This window comes from Odontesthes bonariensis, chromosome 22 (assembly GCF_027942865.1).
Source record: "Odontesthes bonariensis isolate fOdoBon6 chromosome 22, fOdoBon6.hap1, whole genome shotgun sequence".
In the NCBI taxonomy this organism is placed as follows: Eukaryota; Metazoa; Chordata; class Actinopteri; order Atheriniformes; family Atherinopsidae; genus Odontesthes; species Odontesthes bonariensis.
The window spans coordinates 29,922,168-29,933,002 of record NC_134527.1 but is presented as its reverse complement, the minus strand read 5'-3'; the positions used below and the strand labels follow the sequence as shown (position 1 = coordinate 29,933,002).

Sequence of the window (10,835 nt, the reverse complement as noted above, 5' to 3'; positions counted from 1 at the left end):
GATCAAGCCCAAACCTACCTATCGAGTGCATGTAAATGCCAACTTGTTTTTTTTGTTTTTGAATGAGCATGAAACAAAGAGCTTTAAAGTCAGCTTAAGTCAAAGTTACCAGACGGGGCGTATGCAGCTAATGGTGGTGCTGATGCGGGGCTTGATGTAGTCATAGTAACCCTGGTTTTTATGCTCTTCCTGACACCAGACCAAATCAGCATTGAGGTAGCGATCAGTCTCTGCTTTCACCAGATCGAAGGGGAACGGGGACAGCTGCAATGACAGAAAATGACAACTCAACATTTAAAGATAAGATGATTTAAATCAAAACCGGAGCCAAATGACTACATGTCCACAGCAACAGAAATAATAAACCAGCCAGTTCCAACTTATGATGGAAAACCGACACTTATACTAAATGTTTTTAGAGTGCAGGGGAATGCTGCACATTACTGCTCAGCCTGCCTTCTCCTACTGCAACATATGTTCAAATTTCCCGCTAAAGTAGACTATTTAAAGTAAGTACGTACTGTAGTAGATGGTTTTCGGGTTCTGAGTGCTCTCACAGTACCTGTTCAATGCGGACAACAGCTGCAACATCGTCCATGCCTCTGTTCTTGCGTTCCCGGGTCAGTTCATAGTAAATCTTGCCCGAGCAGAAAATGACTCTCTTCACCTTCTCCGGGCAGGCGGCCGGCGGCCCGTTGTCTGGGATCAGACGCCTGAATTGGGTGCCTGCAGGATGGAAAACAGAAGCTTTAAAATAACAAACAGAAACAACACTTTCTCCCTTCCATGCCCGCTGTGTCCTGTCGTTACCCGGCAACATGTCGTCAAAGCTTGACTTGGCCTCAGGGTGGCGCAAAAGGGACTTTGGAGTAAACACCACCAGCTGTCGTTTCAGAGATAAAGAGAGCACAGAACATGTTGAGCTACGTGACCGGCACTGTCTCACACGTCGAGTCCCGGGTCTTGGTGTGTGTTACTCACAGGCTTTCTGAAGGGAAGCAGAATCTGTCTGCGGAGAACGTGGAAGAGGTTCGCCGGAGTAGAGCAGTTGACGACGATCCAGTTACAATCGTAAAGCTGATGCACCGCGAAGTCTTCTGACAGTTTCTGAAAGAGCGGATTAAAAGGTCAGAAAATGCTGCCGCAAACAACATTGATAGTCATTCAAAGTAACACAGCACACGTGTACATTTTTCATTTACATAGCACAGGTATTCCTCCTCAGGTTAACACGCCCTGTGATCCAATCTGACATGGTCAGAAGTTTATTTATGTCCACAGTTTCAGGCGCTGTGCCTTCCAGTGGTGTTGTGGTGCCCAGACGAGAGGGTATACTCTTCATTTATGGCCTGATTATTTCCAAATAGCATCTCCAGAAAAGAATAAGCTCCCAATGCCACATTTAAGAGTGTTTGATTTATTAATTATAATGGACCGGTAGTATTTGCACACTGTCACATATCTTCTGCTCCATAACCATGGTATCAGTATCAGTATAAAATAAAAGTAGAGCCTTAAAACAACCATTCCATACGATGAGGGAAACTAATACTACCGATGGTCCACCGTGTGAAGCTCAGGACCCCCGTCACTCCGTCCGCTGACAGTCCAATAAAGGTGATTCAGACTGAGCAGATGTTCTTTGTGTGCGAATCAACACCTTAGAATGTTTTCTTAGTGTTAACAAGATACTTTGAATATTTATTTTATTTCTTTACATTAATATCGAAACTCATTTTCTTTGCTGGGACTTAAACTAGTAGATTTTTCAACGGCCAAAGCTCATCCAGATTTATTGCTGATATAGGTTCTTTTGCTAAAATTGTCAGTTTGCTTAAGTAGATCTGTTCTGCAGAGCTTTTTAGAGACAGGCCTTTTAATCAGGCTGATTATTTCATGGCTTAGACTGAAAAACCCTTCCCGGTTATCTGAAACTAAAGGCTTCCTGCCTCTATTTGTAATAAATACAGTCGAGTCATGACGTGTCAGTGGGCTGGAGAGGAGGAGAGATAAGCAATCAATGGCTACCTGTCACAACAAGGACTCAGCCTTTGTAGCTACAGAGCAGCTGATGATGTGAAACAATGTGAAACCATCCAATGACTGGCCTGTTTCTACTTTAAAAGCCCATTGAAATGTAAACTATATGTGTTCCTTTTAAGTTTAATTTTAGTTTTGGTCTTGACTTTGGGTGGATCCTCCAATCAGTCAAAGGCTTTTTGTTTTCTTTGGCTCCGAGCAGCTCCTGTTTACATGTACAGTCACAGTGATTTTGATCCAAACTTCGAAGTTCCAGATAGAGTGTTTGCAGACTCACCGGGCAAACATCTGGGTCATCATTGCACATTTGTAGAAACCTTTCAGGACGGGCAGACGAGTGTTCTGGACCCTGAGAGAAAAAATGGAAATAAAGAAATCAACAGCTGACAAAGTTGGAGTTTTTCTACAGAAGTCATGGGTTAACCCTTTTTATACCCCCCTCTAGTGGAGAATGTTGGTACATATGATCACAAAGATGAAGCTTTCAGAGATTATCAACTTCTAACCAATTAGAAATATCAAATGATAAGTTTATATATGATTATAGGTTATTTTCTAATTATTGAGAATGTCTTCTAACTTAATTTAAGTGTTCCATTTGAATAATAAAGGCTCTTTAAAAGGAACTTAAACCCAAACAATAAAATGTTTTGAATCATTTTCATGCAGTCTTTTATCTGCATGGACTAACATAAGCTTCAACACAAGTAAAAAATGTGCAAGAATCAAATAGAAGCTGTAAAATCAGGAGGTCATGAACAGCTGCTGCACACTGTGGCGAAGCTGTTTTACCAGGGGATATTTAAAGCATAATGAAACTAAGATGCACAAAGACTGATCAGGCTTCTCTGTTCCTACCATCCCCTCCATGCCATGAGGAAGCAGCAGCACGATGCCGTTCTGTCTGACCCACTTGGCCTGACCTGAGCTGATAAACTGATCGATGATGCACTGAGCTGTGTTGTGGAAGTCTCCGAACTGGGCCTCCCACAGAACCAGAGCGTTGGGGCTGGCCATGGCGAAGCCCAGTTCAAAACCTGAACAGGGAGGGGAAAGCAAAAGAGGTTCAGAGAAATGCAACATGACATGAGGAAGAACCCCTCTGATGACGGGTCTGCAGGCCTTTCCGTGGCAGGAAGTCAACATGAGAGATGAAAGCAATGCCATCGTCTCCCTGGAGGCATTTAGCCACCCATTATTAAGTGTGTGGCTATACAAGCAGTGAGGTAAAGGCTTTGCCTGTTACACTCCTGTGATGTTGGGTGGGACTTACCCAGTACTCCATACTCAGACAGAGAGCTGTTACAGACAGTGTAAGGAGCCTGATCAGGGGAGATGTAATTCATTGGGATGCAGATCCTCTTATCAACATTCTGGTCGTGAAGAACGTGGTGTCGATGGCTGTGAAGCGAAGCAAAAGAAACTGGTGTGAAAAAGGAAAAATGTTTTCTTTTTACCCTGTGAACATGACAAACAGAACAACAACACAAGAATGTATGATGTAGAGTTCTGTCCAGAGTCACCAAAACATCATGTTTTGTGTTCATTTTGCAGAATTAACAGTGTTTGTCATCAAGAGAAGTGACAACCAACCCACCATGTTTGTTAAATCTGTGGAAATGAACATGACTTTTCTGGGGAAATAAAATAACACACTCCCCATTTCATTCATATATATTTTTTTATGCCTTTAATGAGAGGACAGTTGGAGAGAGACAGGAAGCAGGGGGCAGAGAGAGGGGGGGAGACATGCAGCACAGGGCCGCTTGGTGCGGGAGTAAAACCGGGGCCAGCTGCAGCGAGGACCAAGCCTCTGTACATGGGGCGGCTGCTTAACCCACTACGCCACCGACCGCCCTCATATTTTTAAGAATATTATGAGAAAATAGTCAGAAAAAAGGCTTGAACTTAAGGTTTAGCAGCTTCATATGAGCAATTCCACCTTAAGATGCTTCAAACCAGGATATCAAAGACTTAGATAGAAAAATAGTTTGATTTGCACAATTCTAAAGCAGGTAACTGACTCTGCAAATAAGTACTGATTCTCTGAAGCGAGCGCTGATAGAAGTTAATTTGTTTCTCGTCAGCAGATATCACAAATGTCCAAAACAGAGGGTAAAGAAACAAAATATCTTACTAAAACCCATTATTTGACGTTAAGCATCATGTTCTGTTACTTTTACCTGAATGTTCCCCTCTCCACATCCTGTCCACTGAGTCGCACATGGATTCCTTCTTTGAGCAGAGAACCGAAGGCCATATACTCCCCGAGAGCCCAGTCACACACCCGCTGGCTCACCATGTTTGCGCGTCCCTTCAGGATGCGACTCAACCCTGCAGCGTGATCACACGGGCAGAAACAGGCCGGTTTAAAAAAGCCCAAGAGCTCGTTCAGAGGATGTTCACAAACTGAGGAGGAGTAGGAAAAAGAGCACCTCCGTGTATCACGAAATCTTCCACCGGAACAGAAGCTGCGATGTTTCCAATGTGGCTGAGCTCATCCTCGCTGATGCCAGTCGAAGGGCAGCTCATAGATTTAGGCTGACCCTCCAGAGTGAAAAAACCTAAACACACACACACACAAAAACTATACAAACATGTCACACAACAGCTCAATGACAGCACCTTGTTCTATTGTTCTATCTATAACTGGAAGCAACTGAAGTTTGGGTGAAAAATGTTTGATTTTACCCGGCCAGGGCGAGTCAAGCCAGTGCTTGGTGTGGAGGATCTTCTCATCTTTGGAGCGAGTGTAAGCGTCCTCGCAGATTTTATCGTACCTCGCCACTTCTTCCTGAAAGAAGCAGGTTGAGAATGTAAATGAGAACAAGACTATTAGAGTTGGGGTTTTAATCTGGTTTGAACCACTTTTTTCCTGAGCGGATCGATGGCTCCCTGACTCCTGACCCACACCGTGTAGGAAAGTGACACGTTGAGTGCGGTCAAATGGCCAAAAAATAACATCCTATTCTCTTTTCCTGAGCCCTTTTCCTCGACTTTGATGGAAAACATTAAGGGGTTAGGGGAAAGATTCTTAACGACTCGGGAAAAGACTAAACAGTGATGTGGATCTGCAGCTCTGAAGCTACAAATGTTCGATAAATATTCTACAAAAAGTGTGTTAGATAATTTGTCAACAGCAGTTCTGCCACGGTCACACGGTACATGAGAGATAATCAGGTGGCCTCACCTCATAATCTTGTCTCGTGACGACTCCTTCAGCGATGAGCTTCTCAGAAAACTTCAGCAGGACCCCTTTCTGCTTCTTGATCTGCTTGTACATCAGTGGCTGGGTGAACATGGGCTCGTCCATCTCATTATGGCCGTTCCGTCTGAAACACACCTGAAGACAGAGGCAGGCAGATCCTTTCTTTTAAATCTCTGCTTTCTCAGTGCAGCTTTGACCCATAAATGGACGATCTTTCTCTTCGTAAAGGAAGTTTGAAAAAGCCGTTGTTATCTTGTATGTTGAAAATGAAAAAATTGAATGATCACAGCTTTAAATATTCAGTTTAAATGGGCTGAGTGGTTGTTTGTAGCCTATCGTGTCTGGTGAGTTTTTTTCTGTACAGTCATGGTGAGTCTTTGAAAGTTAACCAGACTAGTTTAATCTGCAGGAGTTTTTTATTTATTTACCAGGTCTACCACCACATCTTTGTGGAATGTGTTCCTCCACTCGGCTGCTACGTTGCACACATACATCACGGCCTCTGGGTCGTCCGCGTTAACGTGAAAGATGGGCGCGTTGACCACCCGAGCGACGTCTGTGGGGTATGGAGACGAACGAGCCATCCTGGGATCTGTGGTGAAACCAATCTGTGAGGGTGAGAGAAGCATATCAGCTGTCGGCACACTGCTGCCATTCTGAACTCTGAAGTGTTGGAGTCATTATGAGAACCAAAACTACACAATCCACTTTATTCATTCAATAAAATCTGAAAAAGTTTGGATCTGGGGAACAGACTGCAGTCTTATTGCTCATCAAGCCAAGTTGTTTGTATGCAATCATACCTTTAACTAAGGAAATCTGCTCTTCTACAAGAAACAATCTGACCAGTTGTATTTTTACAGATTTCTTACATTCTGTGATGAGTTATTGAATCTGTCTTGCAAGTAAATCTCTCTGAATTATTTGCACAGTGCAATAAACAGAAAGTGATTTAACATTCATGCACCTTGAGCCTCTGTGGTCTCTACATCCTCAGTTCCTGATGATTGTTTTGAAACTTCCTCCTGACCAACTCAGATTTGGTCGGTAACAACTTCATGGATGTAAAACCAAACTACTTCAGAGTCTAAAAAAGAGCTGATAATGTAGGGTTATCAGAAGGCAAAAGAAAGATGACTTCCAACTAATCAGAGAATAAATAACAGCCTCTTAACAAACTTTTCTTTTAAAGGAATGAAAATGAAACAGCTTAAATGTGGGAGGATGTTGTCTTTCCTGACAAAAGTCTTTACAACACTTTATAGGTGTGGCTCAAAGCTGGGAAACGCTGCTGTCTCTGAAAAGTCTCCAGAGTTGGTCACATTGAACTGATTTTACTTCCTCGATGTTCCTCAAAGCGAATTTACTTCAGTTAAAACAAGCTGTGAGTGTCTGTAAATGTGAGATGAGTCATGCTGAAGTTACTGTGAAGTCTTAGCAGCATACAGGGTAGACTGGCTGTGGGTCAGTTACAAAGTCCAACTGTGGACTGATTGGTTGGATAAATTACCTGTATTTTAAATGTGGTTTGCTTGGCTTACCCTTGCTGACTCACAGCAGTTTTCTTAAAGAGAATACCTGGTTGTTGACCACCACATGTATGGTGCCGTGGGTGGTATAGGACGGCAGGTCCGACAGGTGGAACGTCTCGTACACGATACCCTGGCCTGCAAACGCAGCGTCTCCGTGAAGCAGAATGGACATCACCTGCAAAAAGAGTTGCCTGATTAAAAATAGGTTTGGAAAACAACCCAGAAACTTTGTATGTCTACTGTTTCTGTGTACCCTTTTGCCCTCGGTGTCCCCGGAATAGAACTGCTCAGCTTTGGTTTTGCCCTGCACCACAGGGTCCACAGCCTCCAGGTGGGACGGATTCGCCATGAGCGACATGGTTATGTACTTGTCACTGACCCGGTTCATCCTCCTGTGATGCATCCCCAAGTGATACTTCACATCACCGGACCCCTGAGAGCACAAATGAAGAGTTTGTGAGCCTCAAAACTCCTTTGTCTGCTGAGCCCCTTCCTGGGCCTGAAACTGCCCCACACTGTTTGCTTTAAAGGGACACTTTGTAATTTCTTCCCCCATCTAGTGGTGCAATTTTATTTTGCAAAGCCATAGCCTTTGGTGTGCAAGCAATGCAATTAGTCATATTCTGGGAGTTACCGGAAGTGACGTCGACGCAGCGGTAGCGTTAGCAGCAGTGTGTAGTTGCTATCTGGAAAGTGTTCTTTTAAATAAACTCCCGGTAAACTTACAAACTTTCTAACACCTCGTTTTGTGAGTTAAGAGCCTATGTGTACAACGGCAGAAGTTTGGTAACAATCAATGCATTATTAGTGGGATAATTTACGAGATAAAATCTATTTACCATTAGCGCCAGTAATAAGCCATTCGGCGGACGTGATGTCAAAATGACGTCATTTCCGCTTGCAGGCCTGGCGTTGGGGAAAACGCGATTCGAAGTGCTTTATGTCCCTCTCGGCACTTCGTCGTTTTTCATAGACCGGAAGGACATGGCAGCCTCCATAGAGCTTGCGGCTCTATGTAGATACAGACAAGTTATTCTTCACTTAGGAGGATAAGTGAGATTTTTGACAGAGATAATTTTACAACAATGAGGACTAATTTATGAATGAATATGTTGATTTGAGCTAATAAATGACTTAATTTATTACATATTGTCCCTGTAAAGTCAATTGACTTTTTTCTTGCCTCTTCACGTGTGTGTGGCTGTACATGTGCAGGAACATCCCACAGCTGTAGGGGGAGCTACAGAGCAAAACATTTCTGGGGTTACCTTAAACCTGGCAGGTTTAGGCCAGCTGTGAACTGTTATTCTTTTAAATGATCAGACTCTGCCTCCTCAACCAAGAATGTATTAGAGTTAGTGGAAAAAAGAATAGAAAACATGCTTACTAGTTTTGGGTGGAGAGTTCACACAGCATGTTTGCTTTGAATGTGACTCGGATCTGATCTCACATGGAATCCGATTTTTTTTCCAATCCCGATTTGAGCCACTTCAGTATGTGGTCGTGGATGGGACACGGATCAGATTTTTGGCAATGCGACCTCAGTCTGAACGGTTGAATTTGAATTTGTGGGATTTCTACATCATTTCTGCGCAGGCTGAGTTTTGTAAACATGATGAACCAGAGCACAGACCAGTGAAAACCAGCATGGGGCTGGACTTGACAAGCATTTGGGAGGATAATTCCTGCATCAGGTGACCTCTTTGCTCTTTGAGCATGCGGGACGGTTCAGTATAGTGAACCGTTCACACTGAAATCTAATATTAGCCCCATTAAAAAGAGTGATGTGAACAGGCCAACAAAACTGGAATTGAGCATTCCGGCCTGTAGTCTGAACGCAGTCTTAGATCTCATCTCTGTTAGATTGTCTTGGTATAAATGCTTGAAAGCTAATGTAGCTCTGAATAAAGTACATTCTTACATTGTAAAGCACAGTGTTAATGGAAATGGAATAAATTGGAATAATTTCCATATTTGTTTGAGGTATTTTTTAACCTCTGCGCAGATAACATATTTTAGTAAAGTCAAATAATAGCTTTTATTGATTAATTTCAATGTGGGAGTTACTGTTTGTAGCCTGAAATATGAGTCAGTTTCTCTAAAACATGTTCTCCGACAGAGGAGGTTAATATAAACTGTGTCTAACTAGCCGCAGTCTCAAGAAACACACCTCATCTGCAGCCTCCAACTTGGAGTCGAACTGGCAGAAGATTTGGTCCAGGTCCTTCCGGATCACATTAGCCAGCACGTTCAGTCTGCCTCTGAGGAGACAGAAGAAGCCCGGCTGTGTCTGATAACTGGGTGAAGACGAGGTGGGATCACAGCATAAACAGCCTCCATGTGGGGAGCAGACTGTACCTGTGAGGCATTCCCATGATCACGCTCTCCACGCCGCTCTGACTGGACTTGTCGATGATGGTCTTGAGGGCCGGGATGAGTGACTCACAGCCTTCCAGGCCAAAACGTTTCTCTGAAGACCACTTTCTCTGGAGAAACTCCTCAAACCTGTAAGCGGTTAGAGGCTCAGAATTCCTCTCTCGTTTTTATTGCAGAGTGCTGATAAGGTGAAGAAACACAGACTGACCTGGTGGATCGGATCATTCGAGCCAGCAGAGTCATCTTCTCCTCCGGAGTGAACTGCATGACTCCAGGTGTCTCAAACTTCTGTCTGATCCATTGGCACTGCTCCATGTCATTAATGAACATGAACTCCACGCCTATATGCTGACAGTAGGCCATCTGGAAGACAGACCGAGGGATCAGGAAGTCAAACAGAATCTCCTGATCAGCAAACCTGGGTTGAGGATGCACCGATTCCTCCAGCCTCTGTAACTGGAACTGCCATGTCCCTTTTTCATCAGTCTGTGAGTACTTTAGCCCTCTGAGCATCTAAAAACATCTCAGTCGTTTATAGAGGTCTATTCTAAATTTGGGTTAAATTTGATCTAAAAGTTTAGGTTTTGTAGACTTTTATGCTTCATTTTGATTCACGGTTGCAGTCCAATATAAGAAAAATAGCAAGTGACAAACATTATATTACCAAAAGTATTCTCTCACTCATCCAAGTCATTCAATTCAGGTGTTCCAATCACTTCCATGGCCAGAGGTGGCACCTCGGCATGCAGACTGCTTCTACAAACATCTGTGAAAGAATGTTTCGCTATCAGGAGCTCAGTGAGTTCCAGCATGGTACCATGATAGGATGCCACCTGTGCAACAAGTCCAGTGGTGAAGTTTCCTCGCTGCTAAATATTCCGCAGTCAGCTGTCAGTGGTGTTATAACAAAGTGGAAGCGACTGGGAACGACAGCAGCTCAGCCACGAAGTGGTCGGCCAGGTAAAATGACAGAGCGGGTCAGAGGATGCTGAGGCGCATAGTGCTCAGAGGTCACCAACTTTCTGCAGAGTCGATCCCTACAGACCTCCAACCTTCATGTGGCCTTCAGATTAGCTCAAGGCAAGTTTATTTGTATAGCACAATTCAACAACAAGGTGATTCAAAGTGCTTTACAGAGACAAGATAAAAACAGTAGAAATAAAAAGCATGATTTAAATCATAAAGAAAAAGAAAGATATAAGAACAATAGATAAAATCAGTAGTTAAAATATGATTAAGTTTTGAAACTCAAGCTTCAGATTTGGAGCTTTATTCAAATGCAGCTGAAAATAGGTGTGTCTTCAACCTGGACTTAAATACACGGAGTGTTTCAGCTGATCTGAGGGTGAAGGGTGCCCGAGGTCATATTAATCCCTATGGATTAAGAATGGGATGTCACTTAAATTCATATGCGTGTAAAGGCTTTTGGCAATATAGTGTATGTTTGTGCGTGCCGAAGCGTCACTACGTCAATCGCTCCGAAGCTTCTTCAGCTTCTCCAGCTTAATGCCACACCGGCTCGCGGTCCGGTTGAAACCACTCTCTGCCATTTTTGCGGCAATCAGCTGGTAAACTTTCTGGTTTGGCACAGCGCCACCGAGCTCCAGCTGCACAGCCTCCTCACCAACAACGCAGAGCAGAGCCTGGAACCGGTCCTGTGTGCTCGGTACCCCAAGCAG

General features: G+C 43.6%; 1 protein-coding gene across 3 annotated transcripts in view; it reads right to left on the bottom strand.

The window, feature by feature from the left end:
- ogdhb (oxoglutarate dehydrogenase b) overlaps window positions 1-10,835 on the bottom strand; it is a 31,816-nt gene that overhangs the window by 1,631 nt on the left and 19,350 nt on the right. Inside the window, exons 6-22 of one of the 3 annotated variants that reach the window (XM_075456474.1) lie at window positions 9,365-9,519; window positions 9,139-9,285; window positions 8,951-9,041; window positions 7,034-7,213; window positions 6,827-6,955; window positions 5,677-5,856; window positions 5,231-5,383; window positions 4,732-4,834; window positions 4,476-4,604; window positions 4,224-4,374; window positions 3,314-3,441; window positions 2,899-3,077; window positions 2,318-2,389; window positions 982-1,107; window positions 811-883; window positions 563-726; window positions 110-264 (exon numbers count right to left, since the gene is read on the bottom strand). In XM_075456474.1, the coding sequence (XP_075312589.1) occupies window positions 110-264; window positions 563-726; window positions 811-883; window positions 982-1,107; window positions 2,318-2,389; window positions 2,899-3,077; window positions 3,314-3,441; window positions 4,224-4,374; window positions 4,476-4,604; window positions 4,732-4,834; window positions 5,231-5,383; window positions 5,677-5,856; window positions 6,827-6,955; window positions 7,034-7,213; window positions 8,951-9,041; window positions 9,139-9,285; window positions 9,365-9,519 (2,315 nt within the window). Of the gene's footprint in view, window positions 1-109; window positions 265-562; window positions 727-810; window positions 884-981; window positions 1,108-2,317; window positions 2,390-2,898; window positions 3,078-3,313; window positions 3,442-4,223; window positions 4,375-4,475; window positions 4,605-4,731; window positions 4,835-5,230; window positions 5,384-5,676; window positions 5,857-6,221; window positions 6,336-6,826; window positions 6,956-7,033; window positions 7,214-7,619; window positions 7,686-8,950; window positions 9,042-9,138; window positions 9,286-9,364; window positions 9,520-10,835 lie in introns of those variants that run through there. The other 2 variants (XM_075456475.1, XM_075456476.1) reach the window with 2 other exon arrangements.